The following is an 18,547-nucleotide window of genomic DNA, read 5'->3' as shown; positions in this document are numbered from 1 at the left end:
GTCTGAAAAAGGGCATTATCGCTGCTGTCGTCGTAGTACATCTGCAGTAGTGAGCCATAATTGTAATCTACATAGGTTAAGACTTCTAAACTTTTTTAAGCTTCATCACGTATGTTTCCGTGGTTACCAATTTGCTAGCTGTTCTTTTTTTACAACAGTCTTCGTATGCATTACTCCTCACGTCCCACATCTCTCGTCGTAGATGTACCGCATTTATGATATTCATGGTTCTCTCAAAGCACTGATGGACCACAACAGAATATTAACGTAAACGTTTGTTTCTTATTTCACACTTAATGAATTCATTGAGTCGTTACATCAAAGCGTTACAGACGTCTGGTGCAAAAAGGCATATCGATGAGAAGTGACCTATGAAGACGCACATCGAACGTCTGTACCTGGCGAAAAAGCGAAGGGCGATCGCCATTGTGGTTTAAACTGGTGTACAGACTTTCATATCGTTATTGGTCTTACCAGTTCTCGGACCAGTTGCTTTTACGACATATTCAAAATAGAGTTTCAACATTCTGGAAGAGGTATCTATCTAGCTTGAGTTAACGCACCCACAAAGCTATTTTCTTACCAACTATTTCTTTTGTGTGGGGACGGGGCCAAGCAAACTATTCACTGAATTCATCTAATATGAATCACACACACACACACACACACACACACACACACACACACACACACACACACATACACACGTACATATACTGAAAAAATTTCGTTGCTGGTAATAGTGTAGAAGATCCCACAACCTCGTGCAGTGTTTTTAATTTTGAAAATGATATCATAAAGCTCGAAAGACATTAGTTCTACCGTGCTATGTGACCGCTTTCGAATGTAAGTTCAGATTTACTTTAGACCACAAAATTAATCGGCTATAGATAAGCCACGTATTGTTATTATTTTTATTATTTTACAAACGCTGTGCATCTCATCTTAATAGAAAAAAGAAAATCACAATTTCTTTGAAAGAGAAGAAGGCGTTATTTTCTATCTTTTTTGACTCCAAAGTTTTACATACGCTTTCCGATTGTATTTTTCTTTGCCACGGTTCAGAAAATAAATTTTTTTATGATATTCGTAAGATTAATTTTCCCAGCCCTGTATTGATAAGCATGAACGAGGATTAGATTATTGTCTCACGACAGCGACACTGTCGTCGCAAGGAGGTAAACGACCTCTCAGGGGATGCTGACGATTCTGTAACTGTCATAATCATAACTTTCTGAAACAATTCTTTAACCTTACCATGTTCAGTAATAAGTTGTCTTCCAGTGGAGGACACATTACATACTTGTAGCCGCGCGGGATTAGCCGAGCGGTCTCAGGCGCTGTAATCATGGACTGTACGGCTGGTCCCTGCGGAGGTTCGAGTCCTCCCTCGGGCATGGGTGTGTGTGTTTGTCCTTAGGATAATTTAGGTTAAGTAGTGTGTAAGCTTAGGGACTGATGACCTTAGCAGTTAAATCCCATAAGATTTCACACACATTTGAACATTTGAACATGCTTGTACGCTAACCGTAATGGTCGCAGCTTTTCGAGCTGTGCGTGAAGGCTGAAGAAATACTAGAGAAATATCTCTTGTTGGGCTGCATACGTGTCGATCTGCCAGCACTTAAATTGCTAACCCCGTACAAAGACTTGGAAACCCAGGACATCTGGGTCAAATTGGATTATTTTCCCGGACAAGTTGGCCGATGGCCACAATATATCGCGTGTATTCCCTGAGTAATTTATATCATAGCTGCTGACGGTACGAGGCGCGCGCACGCCGGCGATGTCAACAAACAAGGGAACATTCTCCCTCTCATGACGACTTACAAAATCTTAACGATTATTAACGATACATACTTTCGTAAGTTGGTGTACTGCAATATCGAGATATTATGTTTGCGGCGCAGACGTGTGTAGTGAAACATACACTTGCACGGTTGGGTTGGCTGCGCACAACTATCTGGTGAGCGGGTCGGCGGCGCGATGCATGCGATCATCGATCGCCGGCGGTTTCTCACTGTTCTCAATAAAGAAGAATGAAAAATATGTGTGTAGGAGAGCGTCTTAAGCGTGCTTCCTGCCTTTCTTTTTTTTTTAATATAAAATGAACGAAGCAACCTACGCAGTAGTAATCAAATTGTGGATTTTAACTAAGATTTATTAAAATCAATTTATTTCCAATCAGTCGAATTTCTCCAGACACAAATATGTATGAAAATCTCCTCAGGAAACCCCCCCACCCGGGTGTTCTTAAAACCAGAACAAATCCGCGAAAGCCCGGACATGTGGCAGCCCAACATTCGTGTCACGTTTTTCACCATAACAATGTTTGGCGGTGTAGCTATGGCGTGAAATGAGGGAAGAGGAATGAATATCAGAAAACTACCTGCCCTCACATTTAGGTTACCACGTCGATTTTATTTGTTTTAAACGTTGGATCCATGTTAGTGCGCGGCCTAGTGTCATTTCGACCGCTGTCATAGACGCGTACCACAACAGACGTACCGGCCGCTATTTGGGCATTGTTGGCTGGTGTGAGTCGTTGTCGAATGAATGGCTTGCGCTTGCGTGGCCGCGAGACCAAACTGCTCAAAAAAAGTTTTGTGCTGTCTACATATCTGTGAACGAGAGTGGGCTTAGATTCAAGTGGATCAGGAAATGAAAGAGTAAGTCTTATGAAACTGAAACGTTAAAATAAAGACACCTATTTGAGTTACGATGGTGGTGCAAAACTTGTATGGAAGAAAACATCACTACACGGATCAGGAGAATAATTGTTACACGTAAACAGACAGAAAAACCAATTTGTTGAAAATTTGAGGATTTTTGCTCCCCAAAATCGGCCGCACTGGGCCGACAGAGCTTGTCTCTGACTAGAATTTTTCTTTATGCGAAGTTGAGGGGCACGTACTGAAACATGCGATGAATGGAGAGAAGAGGAGGAAAACAGGTCAGTATGTGATTGCAGTTATAAGACTGAAGCTTCAAGGATTTGTCGGTTTGATTCATTGACAAGCAAAAACTGCTGTCAACCAAAATACTAATCGCATGTTAACTGACGTGCAGCATAATTTTAATCGCTATCTCTGTGTGCAGGTCATATTCATATCAAAGTGAGCTTTAGAGGTGGGGAGGCAGAAACCGTATCTTGGCCCACTCCGTGTTTAAAGTGGGCGAGGGAGGAGGCCTGAGGCCTCTGTCCTTGACCTTCCCCCCCCCCCCCCCCCCCCATTTCCTCCAGCTGAGACATCGTTCCACGAAGCCCGATTTCTCATTTTCTTGCTATGTTTTTTCCTTGTGGAAAGCAAAAACAGGGGAGTCGCACTCACTTTAGTAGCTCACTTTCGACCATCTCGGAGCAATACTGTGGACAGTGTAAACACTCTGGCCCGGAATTGTATTGCCACAAACGTTCCTAGGCAATAGTGGCAAATGGGATTAACAGGAGATGTTGAACATACAGGCAACAGAGTAGGGTAGCATGTGGCTGTAATTCGTGTTGCCGGCAATGTATCTGACAATATATCCGGGCTACATTGTCGATAATATGCAATTTCTGTGACCCATGCAAACGCACCTTTAGACTATGTAAATCTACATTTGTATCTACTAATCAACTACTGTGAAACGCAGAGCAGAAGGTACATGACATCGTACTAGTTATTACGGCTTCTTCTCATTCCAGCCACATATGGAGCGTGGGTAGAATGAGTAAATACCTCTGTGAGTGCTGCAATTAATCTAATCTTGCCCTCAAAATCCCTACGGGAGCCATAAGTAGGTTGTAGTATTTTCCTATCTTCATTATTTAAAGCTGGTTCTTGAAACTCGTAAGTAGGCTTTCTCGGGACAGTTTGCGTCTATCTTCAGGTGTCTGCCACTTCAGTTGCTTCAACATCTTTGTGACCCTCTCCCACTGGGTCAAACAAACCTTTTACCATTCGTACTGCCCTTCTCTGTTGCTTGTATGTTCAACATCTCCTGTTAATCCCATTTGGTATGGGTTTCACGCACTTGAGAAATATTCGAGGATGGGTCGCACGAGTGATTTGTAAGTGATTTCCTTTGTAGATTGACTGCATTTCCCTAGTATTCTACCACCTACCCTAAGTCTGCCACTTGCCTCACCTACGACTGAGTGTATGTGATCGTTCTATTTCATATCGCTACAAAATTAGCAGACGTCGAACGGAAGAAACAAAAGCCAATTTTTGATGGTTAGTAATTTTATCCTGCTAGTTATGCGAGTTATTGGCTCCATAAGGTAAGTTGTTTTCACATATTCCATTTGTTAATAAAGAACTGACGTTCAATCTTCTTGTTTGAAGATAGAAATATCAGCCCCAATATATGCCACTAAATTACCAAAAGAAGATTGCGACCCAAGAACACTGAATAATTATAGGTAAATCGTAAGCCGAAAGGTTAGTTTTTTAAAAAGGAATAGACGTCAAAATCACACACTGGAGTGCGGTTAGGTACTTAAAGTGAATTGGACGGTAAAAAAGTTGAGAAAGGAAGGTACTTACTTTTCTCGTGGTTCATCGATCGCTGAAAACAGATAAAAAAACAGATATCAGAAACTTTATAGTACAACCAAACATTGTACGTAATAAAAATAAAAAGGAAGCATTCTTATTTGAAAAGTGATAGCCCTTGTAGAATTTTCGTGAAATATTTTGTATTGTCTATCTGTCAAAGCACTCTATACCATAAATCAAAACACAAGAAAAGAACCTTTTGATGAGCAAAAAAGATGATAGCGATACATGTTAAGAATAAAATTATATCGCAGGATGTATTGGAAGCACAACTGTGGAACCGACAGTTTCTTAGCTACTAAGGAGAATTTTAAAACACTTATTCTGGAAGAAAACTACGTTGGTAGTGTGTAGTGACGTTGAGTTAGAGGCAAAAACTTAAAAGAAAAACGCTTGCAAAAGACCCCTTGCAGAACCAATAGACATAACTAAATTTGGCAACAGCAACGAAAGTCACGGACTCTACTTCCATACTTCATTTCCAGTTTATTTTCTCATTTAATATTCTTATTTCGCTATCTGAATCGGCAGGATGAACAAACCAGTAATATGGAATAGTCCAAGTAAATTAAAAACAGTGACAACGTAAGAGGAAAACAGAGACGCCAGGAACGAAGACTATAAACCCAAACCACGCTTAATATAATTCACTGTTGGATCATAGAGTCATTATTCGTAGGATAAAAAAAATCGGAAAACGAGAAAGTGATAAAGGTAGGGTGGCTCTTCATGAAATAATAATGGACGAATAAAATATAAAAATATGTATGTTCAAATTTTGTGATGGACTAAACCTGTGTACTGTGTAGTAAAGGACTGCCAGGCAAATCTCTTCTACATGAACGATGTGAAGTCGTCCCACAATCCGTCCAAAGGTGTAATTTGCCATAAATGTAATTGTTGATTACTTTTACCACTTTGAGAATATGAACGTTACCTATTCTCTAGCTTTATTGTCGTAATGGGCGTCGATGTTTAGCAAAAATAAAGGAAACAGATGAGACCTCCCATGGGGGTGTCACTGTTCGCTGCATGACACGAAGAAAATGTTAGTAATTAATTTTTTCAATACCAGCTTTGTTCGCGAGTGATGACTCAAGATAGCGACAGTACGAGTACCTTCTAACCCATTCGAATCTGCCACGTGATATACTTATGGGCCTCATGTCAAATATACAGTATATTCGAGGCAGAAAAAAAATTCTGGAAGTCTCTGCGCTCTACCAAATTTGTGCTCCATAAGCGCCTCTCTCCTCTCCCGTAGTTTTGCATCAAAATCTCACTCTCCTTTTGACTGAAAATAATATTTAAATTAAAGAGGCACATTCAGGCGAATATAATCTTTTCACTCCGCAAGATACTGGTATCCATGAACAAAACAACAAAAATCTGTGTTTGTAAAATGTTTTTGAACTTCACTTGTATATTTTGTCTAAAATATTCAGTTACAGTGGACATTAAATAAATGAACAAACAACAGATTCATTAGAAATTCTGGGTCGCGTTCCAGTATATTAAATAATAAACTGAATGACTGTTGTAATGTCACTGTATTTAATTACTAATGCTTCTAAATGTCATGAAGACGCTCAGACGATATCGGGGCAATTAGATGTTTTTACGTTCTACAAGGATTGCGCTGTGAAATAAAGCTGTTTTACTGGAATTTAATGCACTGTCGAAAGTTTTTATAGGCCGAGCACAGCTTGGTTTATGGAGGATCGTGAGTCAGGAAATTCTTATCTTTAACAGTGAGGTTCAGAAGAACGTTTCTCTGTCTATAAAAATAATGGAAATGTTCAACTAATCTCCAATATATCTGAAGAAAATGAGCACTACAGCTTATTTTTCATTACATTGGTGTTGAAACGCCGCCCGTCCTTGAAGTTTTAAGTGATATTAAAATATTTCACAATTTTACAGTAGCATTAACATTTTTATTTTTCACTAAATGTCACAAGAACTGATTTTCTTCGTAACGATGATTTGTACTGTGAAATTACTTTCAAATCCACCACTGAGTGGCGAATTATTATGGAGCGTCCCTTTGCTGTAGTTCTATCTTTAATTTCTCTCCAGAAGTAACAATTTTCAGCTATCATTCCATTTTCAGCCATCATTCGCACCACGGAGAGTGTAGTTGATCTACTTGTCCCACTAGGAATGGAAACCAGTAAAAGAAAAAAGAATGTCTGTTTTCTCATATAAGCATACATGAAGAACATATTTTAAGACAAAATGAAAAAAAACTATGTTTGTTTGTTTAAAACTGAGCTCCGACTCTGTGCCATCTGAGTATTAATTAGTAACATTTTCAATAATGTCGGCTTTCAGCGTTTCTTTGTTGTATGAACATCATATTACACATAAGGATAAAGCAGAAAATGCTCAACAGAAGTTGGAATTTTAAAGGAACTTTTCAGTTTTGCTCTTGTTAAGTCAACTTAATTGTAAAGTACTGTTTCCGCTGTAACGTCATTTATGCGTATAAAACAAAACAGAAATTATAATCTCGGTTAACTTTTTTTAAATGAGTGACAACTTGTCTTTATACAAAATTTCTATGCAAGCTTAACTTTCTATTTATGAACGTCATATCTTCTATTATTATCTAATCCCTATGCTTATATAATCAGCTGACACGAATATCAGTTGTCATACGACAACGACCTAAGATGCCGAAAACCAGTTCGTGAACAAATAAAAGTTGTTACTGAATATCAAGTATTATCATATTCTGACAATCACCGGCAAAAAAAAAAAGAAGTAATGTCAGCTATGAGGAAAAGCTTGCGAAAAATACCAAAAACGAAAGAAAGTTTCCTCGATGTCGACTGACTGGAGGAGGACCAAATATCACTCTCTTCTGAATGAAGTTATGCAAGCAGCGGATGGAGATAGGTTCTGCTTCTATATCACACACGCTAACAAATTCAGTTTCCACTTCCGCGGATATGGTTGTTAATTCTGTAACTTTCAACGCGGAAGTAGCCGCTTGGAATCCTGGTGGTGGAAGATATTATTGTAGCTAAAATTTGGCTAGAATCGGGAGGATAGATGATGACGCATAATTTTTACTCATTTCAGTATGAGATATCTCGCATCTCCGCTATGCTCAGTACTGAGCAGAAGTAACCCATCAGTCAGAAATCCACTTACGCGTCCTAATTACATGAGGTACTGGCAATGATACAGTACCCTTCATCCCATGTGCGTGCTAAATCTAGTAGGAAGTCAGAAAAGTTAAGTCTATTATTCCTGGTACGACAGGTGCTAGCCAGATGTGATGGCGGGAGGGAGAACGGAGACTGACGTAGAACTTGTCAGTATAAAGAGGTCTCAGTTCTTACGCACACCGCCAGACATTGAGACTGTTTAATGAACACGAAAAGACGTGCGCACTTTTGCAGCATCTCTGTTTGTTGCTAGATGCTTGTTTTCTTTCCCTCGGCCGCTATTTCCGCTAGCACGCGGATTTTTCTGTTTAAACTGCGGTGGACTTATTTACAGTTTCGAGTTGTAAATTAGGGCTAGTTCTGTTTTAGTGGCAAATCTGGTGTTTAACATCATCTGGCGGAAGCGTCATTACATTTCTGTTTTCTGGCGAGGCTTTTGCAAATAACCTGCCGCTGAGCAATTAACTATAGGCCTACGTCAATATATTTAGCCGGCATAGTTTGGAGGCACAGCGCTTGGAGGCATTGCTTCTTATTTTGGGACTGTTTTCTCGCTGCCTAAGGGCCTCACCCATTTCTCTTCAGCTATCATTCCATTTTCAGCCATCACTCGTACAACGATAAGTGCGCAATCTACTCGTCCTCTCTCTAGGAATGGAGACCAGCAAAAGAAAGAAAGAAACATGAAGTTACTCACTGGGATGGAGGAAATGACATCTACATCTATATCCACACTCGCAAACCACTGTAAAGTGCGTAGCCGAGGGTACTTAGCATTGTACCTCATAATTAGCTGAATAATGACTGTTTAAATGTCTCTTCGAACGCTGTAATTAGTCTTATTTTATTTTTTTCTGCTCCCAGTAGAGCGATACATAGGGGACTAAAGATTCTTGGCTGAAGATTGCTTCTTAAAGCTTTGTAAGCAGACTTTCGCGGGATAGTTGCCCTCTATCGTCAAGTGTTAGCCAATTAAGGCTTCTCAAATGGCTCAAATGGCTCTAAGCACTGTGGGACTTAACATCTGAGGTCATCAGTTCGCTAGACTTAGAACTACTTAAACCTAACTAACCTAAGGACATCACACACATCCAAGCCCGAGGCAGGATTCGAACCTGCGACCGTAGCAGCCGCGTGGTTCCGGACTGAAGCGCCCAGAACCGCTCGACCACAGCGGCCGGCTAAGGCTTCTCAGCATTTCCGTTACGCTCTCCTGTGAGTCAAACAAACCTGTGACCATTAGTGCTGCCTTTCTTTGAATATATTATCCCCTGTTGGCCCTATCTGGGATGGGTCCCAGGCACATGAGTAACATAGGATGGGTACACAAGTATTTTCTAAGCAATCTGCTTTGTAGACCGATTGCATTTTCCCAGTACCCTGCCAATGAACCGAAGTGCGCCACTTGCTTTCCTGACGACTGAAACTATGTGATCATTCCATTTCTTATTTCTATAAACTGTTACATCCAGCTAATTGTATATGTTCGCTGACTCCAATTGTGACTCATTTATATCATAGCCACAGGATACTAGTTTTCTGTGTTTCCGTGAAGAGCAAAATTACATATTTCTCTATACGCTATCTGATCAAAAATGTTCGGACACTTATTAGTGGGCATTAATATAGGGTGTCCACCCTTCGCCTTTATGGCGTCTTTAACTCTGCTGGGGATACTTTCAGTGAGGTTGCTCATTCTTCCTCAAGAGCCGAAACCAGAAAAGATAGTGATGTCGAAAGCTGAGGTCTGGAGGGAATTCTACGTTATAACTCATCCCAAAGGTATTCCATTTGGTCTATGTGCAGTCCAGTTCATTTCAGGATTGTTATTGGCCACAAATCATTGCTTCACAGATGGTACTTTATGACAGGGTGGATTTTCATGCTGATAGAAACATCGTCTCCGAGCTGCTCCTCTACTGTATGCACGACACATGGCTGCAAAATATGTTCATATCTTCCCACATTTAGCGTTTTCTTAAGCGCATTAAGGGGACCACACCCTAACCACTATAAACACCCCCGTATCGTAACACTATCTCGTCTTTTCTTCACTGTTGGCACCACACATGATGACAGACAACGTTCCCTAGGCATTCACCAAACCCAAATCCTTTTATCGGATTGTCACAGGGAAATCACTCGTTCAGAATCATCCACTGTCCAGTGGTGTCGCTCTTTACACCACAAGAAACGTCACTTAACATTGACTACAGAAATGCGTGGTTTATGGGGAGCTGCCTGATCGTTGTAAATTGTTTTTAATTCCCTATGCAGAGTCATTGTGGTACCTGGACCACTGGTAGCACTATGGAACTCACGAGTGATCTCTTCTGCAAATTTGATGCGATTTTTTACAACCACATTCCACAATGTTCGGCGGTCCTTGTCCTTCAGCAGATGAGGTCTGTCTGGCCTTGGTTAAGCAATGGTTGTTCCTTCGCGTTTCCTCTACACTATCACATCACCAACGATCAACTTTGGCAGCTTTAGAACAGTTGAAACGACCCTGATGGATATATGACTCAGGTGATTTCCAGTGATGAGTACAAGTTCGAAGTCAGTGAGCTCTCCTGACCGACCCATTCTGTTGTTACCGTTTCTCTAATGACAACACAGTACTCCCCGCTTCCTTTTATACTGGTGAAGTGGGGGGGAGGGGGGGTTCGCATTTCATGACATTTAGTGGCGAATTCTCCATTAAATACGGATGTGCGGATATTTTTGATCTGATAGTGTATTTAAAAAATGGTTCAAAATGCTCCAAGCATTATGGGACTTAACATCTGAGGTCATCAGTCCCCTAGACTTAGAACTATATAAACCTAAATAACCTAAGGACATCACACATATCCATGCCCGAGGCAGGATTCCAACCTGCGACCGTAGCAGCAGCGCGGTTCCGGTCTGAAGTACCTAGAACCGCTTGGCCACAGCGTCCGGCGATAGTGTATTTAAACCCAGCTGCACTACTTTGAAATCTTGTTAAGATCTGACTGGATGCCTGCGCAGATTTTTTAATTAGTACTCTGTTGAACGTAGGTTGGAACTTAAACAGTGGCAACACTACTGTGGAGACACTCTGCAATGGAACCTACTACTGTCGCTGATAGCACACGTTGTTGACATACGTACCTTACCTCCGAGAAAATCGACTCGCCCGTCCCACGTCACCGGCTTGCGAAAAAGCGAGGGAAACACAGTCACTTGTGAGCGAGCGGTCTAAAGTAACGGTGTCACTATGTTTTCGAAACATGAACAACGGAGTTGGATCAAGATTGAATGTGCTAGAGGTCGTACAGCATGACAGTGTCATCAAGGTCTTCAAGAGGCGTGCGGGGAATCGGCATTGCCGTACAGAACAGTGGCACATTGGGTAAAAGCCTTCAACGAAGGTTGGCAAACTGTGCAGACATGCTTCGGGCAGGTCGTCCTAGCGTCTCTGAAGAAGAAGTGCATGCTGTTGCCGCGTTAGTGGACAGTGATCGACGCCATACGATTCATGAGCTTGCCCACGATACCGGATTAGCTAATACGACTGTGCTTCGCATCCTGAAGGAACGCTTGGGCATGCGAAAAGTTGCATCACGACGGGTTCCCCACGACTTGACGGAAATGCAGAAATGGATGCGTTACGACGCTGCTCAGACGCACTTGGAGCGCTATGAGCGCGAAGGAGAGGCTTTCTTACGCCGTATCGTAACACTAGATGAGACATGGGCCACACGTACGAACCAAAACTGAAACGCCAATCCAACGAATGGCGTGATTATGGGTCGCCGCGAAAGTCGAAAGTGCGTCAGAACCCCAGTATGGTGAAAGTTATGGTGATTCTCCTGTACGACTGTGACAGTGATATCCTAACGCATTATGTTCCTCCACGGCAGACCGTCAATGCACCGTATTACTGTTCGTTTTTGGAGCATCACCTGCAACTAGCTTTGCGAAAGAAGCGGCGACACTTTCTGCGCAACCCACCCATCAGCAGCATATTTGCATCCTTAGGCTTTTTTTATAGCTTATTCGTATGATTTGTTTCTGAAGTAACTGTTCGAACTGTCTTTCGACTTAGTTTCCCAAAATGTTTCAGTTTACGGAATCCACTTACGCAGACTCCAAAACATTGTTGTGTGTGTGTGTGTGTGTGTGTGTGTGTGTGTGTGGAGGAAGGAGGAGTGGGACTGGTTGCAGTACTGGAAGGACATGTGGTCAGCACATCGATCACCCTGACTTGATGTCAGCTTTAGGAATCGGAGCCACTACGTCTCCTTCTACAAGCTTGTTTGCCGTCGCCACAGGGATAACGGACCCATTCCAATTTTATCGGCAAGAGAAAGTCTCCCGTTAATGGTGCGGATCAAACGTGAGTCCTCTACCTGTCAGACAGATACAATGCGAGTTTAGTGACAGAGACAGACCTCCTGTAGCATTTCTGCTGGAACAAATTCCGTGGGCCGGCCGGAGTGGCCTTGCGGTTCTAGGCGCTTCAGTCTGGAACCATGCGACAGCTACGGTCGCAGGTTCGAATCCTGCCTCGGGCATGGATGTGTGTGACATCCTTAGGTTAGTTAGGTTTAAGTAGTTCTAAGTTCTAGGGAACTGATGACCTCAGATGTTGAGTCCCATAGCGCTCAGAGCCATTTGAACCAAATTCCGGGGTTCCTTTACCATCCGGGCGTAATATGGGTCCAGAGTGGCTTAGGCAGTATGTGTTCCGTACTAAGTAAAAGGTTTCAGATAGATTATATAATGGTAAGACAGAGATTTAGGAACCAGATTTTAAATTGTAAGACATTTCCAGGGGCAGATGTGGACTCTGACCACAATCTATTGGTTATGAATTGTAGATTAAAACTGAAGAAACGGCAAAAAGGTGGGAATTTAAGGAGATGGGACCTGGATAAACTGAAAGAACCAGAGGATGTACAGAGTTTCAGGGAGAGCATAAGGGAACAATTGACAGGAATGGGGGAAAGAAATACAGTAGAAGAAGAATGGGTAAGTGTGAGGAATGAAATAGTGAAGGCAGCAGAGGATCAAGTAGGTAAAATGACGAGGGCTAGTAGAAATCCTTGGGTAACAGAAGAGATACTGAATTTAATTGATGAAAGGAGAAAATACAAAAATTCAGTAAGTGAAGCAGGCAAAAAGGAATACAAACGTCTCAAAAATGAGATCGACAGGAAGTGCAAAATGACTAAGCAGGGATGGCTAGAGGACAAATGTAAGGATGTAGAGGCTTATCTCACGAGGGGTAAGATAGATACTGCCGACAGGAAAATGAAAGAGACCTTTGGAGAAAAGAGAACCACTTGCATGAATATCAAGAGCTTAGATGGAAAACCAGCTCTAAGCAAAGAAGGGAAAGCAGAAAGGTGGAAAGAGTATATAGAGGGTCTATACAGGGTCGATGTACTTGAGGACAATATTATAGAAATGGAAGAGGAGGTAAATGAAGATGAAATGGGAGAAATGATACTGCGTGAAGAGTTTGACAGAGCACTGAAAGACCTAAGCCGAAAAGCGGCCCCGGGAGTAGACAACATTCCATTAGAACTACTGACAGCCTTGGGAGAGCCAGTCCTGACAAAACTCTACCATCTGGTGAGCAAGATGTATGAGACAGGCGAAATACCCTCAGACTTCAAGAAGAATATAATAATTCCAGTCCCAAAGAAAACAGGTGCTGACAGATGTGAAAATTACCGAACTACCAGTTTAATAAGTCACAGCTGCAAAATACTAACGCGAATTCTCTACAGACGAATGGAAAAACTGGTAGAAGCCGACCTCGTGGAAGATCAGTTTGGGTTCCGTAGAAATGTTGGAACACGTCGGGCAATACTGACCCAACGACTTATCTTAGAAGATAGATTAAGGAAAGGCAAACCTACGTTTCTAGCATTTGTAGACTTAGAGAAAGCTTTTGACAATGTTGACTGGAATACTCTCTTTCAAATTCTGTAGGTGGCAGGTGTAAAATACAGGGAGCGAAAGGCTATTTACAATTTGTACAAAACCAGATGGCAGTTATAAGAGTTGAGGGGCATGAAGGGGAAGCAGTGGTTGGGAAGGGAGTGAGACAGGCTTGTAGCCTATCCTCAACGTTATTCAATCTGTTTATTGAGCAAGCAGTAAAGGAAACAAAAGAAAAATTCAGAGTAGGAATTAAAATCCACGGACAACAAATAAAAACTTTGAGGTTCGCCGACGACATTGTAATGCTATATATGACGGTAGTATCTGTTCCCGAAAGAACAGTTACCGTGGATGACCATGCAGCTTTGCTAGAAATGAAATGATAATTAAATGGACACCCTAGCTGCAAACAGGCGTTGATGTACTTCATTGGGGACATGTTGAAAATATGTGCCCCGACCGGGACTCGAACCCGGGACCTCCTGCTTACATGGCAGACACTCTATCCATCTGAGCCACCGTGGGCACAGACGATAGCGCGTCTGCAGGCACTTATCCCTTGCACGTTCTCCGTGAGACGTACGGGACTTGGTAGATTAATCTGCCACGAGTAATGAGTATGATGGGCAAACATCTATTAGGCGCACTATGAATGTAGTGGTGTGGACATGTTGGGAATGTGGATCTCACGGGGAGCGTGCAAGGGATCAGTCCCTGCAGACGCGCTATCCTCTGTGCCCACGGCGGCTCAGATGGATAGAGCGTCTGCCATGTAAGCAGGAGATCCCGGGTTCGAGTCCCGGTCGGGGCACACATTTTCAACATGTCCCCAAAGAATTACATGAACGCCTGTTTGCAGCTAGGGTGTCCATTTAATTATCATCACATTGTAATGCTGTCAGAGACAGCGAAGGACATGGAAGAGCAGTTGAACGGAATGGACAGTGTCTTGAAAGGAGGGTATAAGATGACCATCAACAAAAGCAAAACGAGGATAATGGAATGTAGTCGAATTAAGTCGGGTGATGCTGAGGGAATTAGATTAGGAAATGAGACACTTAAAGTAGTAAAGGAGTTTTGCTATTTAGGGAGTAAAATAACTGATGATGGTCGAAGTAGAGAGGATATAAAATGTAGACTGGCAATGGCAAGGAAATCGTTTCTGAAGAAGAGAAATTTGTTAACATCGAGTATTGATTTAAGTGTCAGGAAGTCGTTTGTGAAAGTATTTGTATGGAGTGTGGCCATGTATGGAAGTTAAACATGGACGATAAATAGTTTAGAGAAGAAGAGAATAGAATCTTTCGAAATGTGGTGCTACAGAAGAATGCTGAAGATTAGATGGGTAGATCACATAACTAATGATGGGGTATTGAATAGAATTGGGGAGAAGAGGAGTTTGTGGCACAACTTGACTAGAAGAAGGGATCGTTTGGTAGGACATGTTCTGAGGCATCAAGGGATCACCAATTTAGTACTGGAGGGCAGCGTGGAGGGTAAAAATCGTAGAGGGAGACCAAGAGATGAATACACTAAGCAGATTCAGAAGGATGTAGGCTGCAGTAGTTACTGGGAGAGGAAGAAGCTTGCACAGGATAGAGTAGCATGGAGAGCTGCATCAAACCAGTCTCAGGACTGAAGACCACAACAACAACAACTAAGTAGTTAGGGATTTCGTTAGGGGGAGACCACATGGACATTACCGCTTTCTGATGCCACAACACAGCGGTCAAGCCATATGTTTCCACTTCCTAGACCTATCGCACTACATGCCACGCTACTTTCATATAATCTCTATAATTATGCTTTCGAAATACGGCGTATAACAAAAAGGTATGTCCAAACTCAAAGGAAATATTCCTCACACATAGAGGAACAAAATACGTTACATGGACATGGGTCTGGAAACTATTTATTTCCATGTTAGAGCTCATTTTGTGCTTCTCTTCACAATCACATTCATCATGGAAAATGTACAGAAACAGAACGTGCCAGCATTATACGCAACGGTTTCTTATATGAAATGTTGAGAATGGGGTGTTTAAGCCTACAAGTCGCTACTGGAGGACGCCTAGAAGGGTGAGCACACCTCAGTTGGAGGAGGAAATTCTTCGCGCAGTTGACGACAACCCTAGTGTCAGCTTAAGACAATTAGCTAAAGCAAGTAATGTTAACTACGTGGGTGTCTGCAGAGTGCTACATGAGAACCTGCTGTGTCCGTACCACGTACAGCGTATGCAGACAGTATCGATAGCTGATTTTCCTGCTCGGGTACACATCTGTCAGCCCTCACTTTAGTACCAATGTGCTGTTCACTGATGAGGCTTCATTTCAACGTGATCAGATCGTAAATTTTATGTATGGCTATCGAGTATCCTCACGAATTTGTGCGATCATGCTATCAGCAAAAATCGTCTATCAACATGTGGCCAGCATTGTTGGTAGCTCTTTGTTAGAGCCTGATGTTCTTCCACCCAGACCCAATGGAGAAACTCACCATGGTTTCTTGGAGAATACTCTGCCTGCTCTGCCGGAACATGTACCTTTACGAGCGCAACAAAAGGTGTGTTCATGCAGGATAAAGCTCCTCCTCATTTCAGGGTAGAGGTGGACCAGTTCCTTGACTTCCACGCTCTCCGCACCCGAACCCATTCAGCGTCAGTGGCTCAATGCGACGGCGGGTGGATGTATGATTGCTAACGGAGGTCATTTTGAACATTTCATTTAGAAAAGTGCTTCATACTGCGCTGATATGTTCTTTTCCCGCATGTTCCCATGATTATAGTATTGAAGAGTTGTAGAAACAGAGATCTAGCTTGGAAGTACAGCGTTTCCGGACTCATGTCCACAATAACATATTTCCTTCCTGTATGGGTGGCCGGCCGGTGTGGCCGTGCGGTGCTAAGCGCGTCAGTTTGGAACCGCGTGACCGCTACGGTCGCAGGTTCGAATCCTGCCTCGGGCATGGATGTGTGTGATGTCCTTAGGTTAGTTAGGTTTAAGTAGTTCTAAGTTCTAGGGGACTGATGACCTCAGTAGTTAAGTCCCATAGTGCTCATAGCCATTTGAACCATTTTTTGAACCTGTATGGGTGAGAAATTTTTCCTAAAAGTTTGGCTATACCTTTTCGTTGCCACCTTTATGTAAATGAACTGTGTACTATATCAATGTGTACATATTTCAGGCCACTGAAGGTTGCTCACGATGAATTGAGGTAAAGCCCATATGGCAGAATATAAACTGCGCTTCTTCAGCTGCACGTAGACTAGGACCAAAGTAACAATACAGAATGACATGCAACTGAGGATGGACGGGTCAACACAGCAAAATAAGTAGTAATACTTACGGCTGAAATTGAGGTTGATGGACGCAGCCACCTCCCCCATCTTGTTTTTGGCCTTGACTTTGTAGAGGCCTGCGTCGCTCTCGATGACATCGTCGAGTTCGAGTACGACGAGGAACTTGTTGGAGCCGAGCGCCTGCGTGCGCATCACGGTCCTGTGGTCCTCTGCGAGCTGCGTGTCGCCCCTGAACCAGCATATGTCTGGCTTGGGGGACGACAGCAGCTGACACTCGAAGATGAGCCGGTTGCCCTCATCCTCCTGCCGTAGCTGCGGCTTCTGCGTGAAGCTCGGGGCGAAGTCCTCCGCCACCCCCATGCCGCCCGGGGTGGCTTTCTGCAGCGGCGAACACTACCACCCTGCGTACCAACACAACTGTCAGTTCACTCGTCACTTAATCTACTTCACCATTACGCCAAACACGTCCATGTGTAAACGTTGCCGACTTTTTTCGGCAAGTATTTCGATCAGTTCTCATTTAAAATGGTTTTACAGATCCGTAATAAGTACAAGAAAGAAAAAAGCTGGATTTAATGTGACAGATTCCTCTACTCGACTCAAGAATTCCTTGCCAGAAGTGCAGCTTAAACTAAAAGCATGTGCCAAATGTTGATTAGAAGCTTCCCTGTGCCCTTGTGAAGTATTTAGAGAAATAAATGGATCGAAATAAAATAAAAATTTCTTTCTCTACTAGTCTGAATACTTTCAGGATCAAATCTGGAGCATTTGGTGATACATAAGGAGAACTATTAAGGACGGGATTCATCTATTGAAAAGATATTTTGAGGAAATATAAAAACGTTTACACATGGTCGCACTTTGCGCCAAAGTTATGTTACCACACATATAGAAAAAATAATAATAAAAAGTAACTGTTTGTTGATCTTTTATTAATGACTTCCCAAAATCAGTTAATGTAAAATTTCGGAGTGATTTATTCATACACTTCAGTGTTTTCCGTTAAAGTGAATTTCATATAACGTTTTAAGTTTAATATCCTACGATGTTCGAAGGGACATCAGATAAATTAATTTTTAGTTCAAACCACAAACTCACTATTCGACGGTAAATTTCGTACCTTAAAACATTAGTGCACAGATGAAATCGAATATAAAACAAGGAACAAATGTCTATGGACTTCTAATCGTACCAATTTCTTGCGATAAGTGATTTTTACCCGCTTATGTAGTGAGTGAAAATAAAATCTTGAGCCCCTACCGGACAGTTCCCTCTACTGGACTTCTGATGGTCCATTGTAATCTTCAGGAAGAATGTTTTTGCTGTTTACGCGAAAATATAAAGAACGTATATCAACAGGTGAAACTTCTGATGTATCATCGGAAATGGCTAGCGTTATTTGTTTGTTTTATGAATCCAAATTAATTTATTAACTACGAGCAATAGACGCGGTAGCGTCCCTAAATGACAACTGTGATAACTGGACTTTCAGCAAGATTTTTCGGTCAATATGTCTACAACAGTTAACTTTTAGCTCACTTCCGGGTACAATTTTAGATCCTAGTTTTCGTATCCCGCGGTGTGTTAAACACTTTCCGCAGGGCGAGTC

General features: G+C 42.2%; 1 protein-coding gene and 1 non-coding gene across 35 annotated transcripts in view; both read right to left on the bottom strand.

Annotated features, from left to right (window-relative positions):
- Positions 1 to 18,547, bottom strand: part of LOC126470085 (twitchin) — a 515,873-nt gene that overhangs the window by 478,464 nt on the left and 18,862 nt on the right. For all 34 annotated transcript variants that reach the window (XM_050097601.1, XM_050097605.1, XM_050097618.1 and 31 more), the window contains exons 2-3: positions 16,986 to 17,339; positions 4,533 to 4,554 (exon numbers count right to left, since the gene is read on the bottom strand). In XM_050097601.1, the coding sequence (XP_049953558.1) occupies positions 4,533 to 4,554; positions 16,986 to 17,298 (335 nt within the window). In that variant the 5' untranslated portion in view covers positions 17,299 to 17,339. The remainder of the gene's footprint in view (positions 1 to 4,532; positions 4,555 to 16,985; positions 17,340 to 18,547) is intronic.
- Positions 14,091 to 14,165, bottom strand: Trnat-ugu (transfer RNA threonine (anticodon UGU)). The gene has a single exon. It is a non-coding gene; the product is annotated as a tRNA-Thr (tRNA).

The sequence above is a fragment of the Schistocerca serialis genome, chromosome 3 (assembly GCF_023864345.2).
Source record: "Schistocerca serialis cubense isolate TAMUIC-IGC-003099 chromosome 3, iqSchSeri2.2, whole genome shotgun sequence".
NCBI lineage: Eukaryota > Metazoa > Arthropoda > Insecta > Orthoptera > Acrididae > Schistocerca > Schistocerca serialis.
Note: the sequence above shows the minus strand (reverse complement) of the source record. Positions and strands in the feature narration are given on the sequence as shown.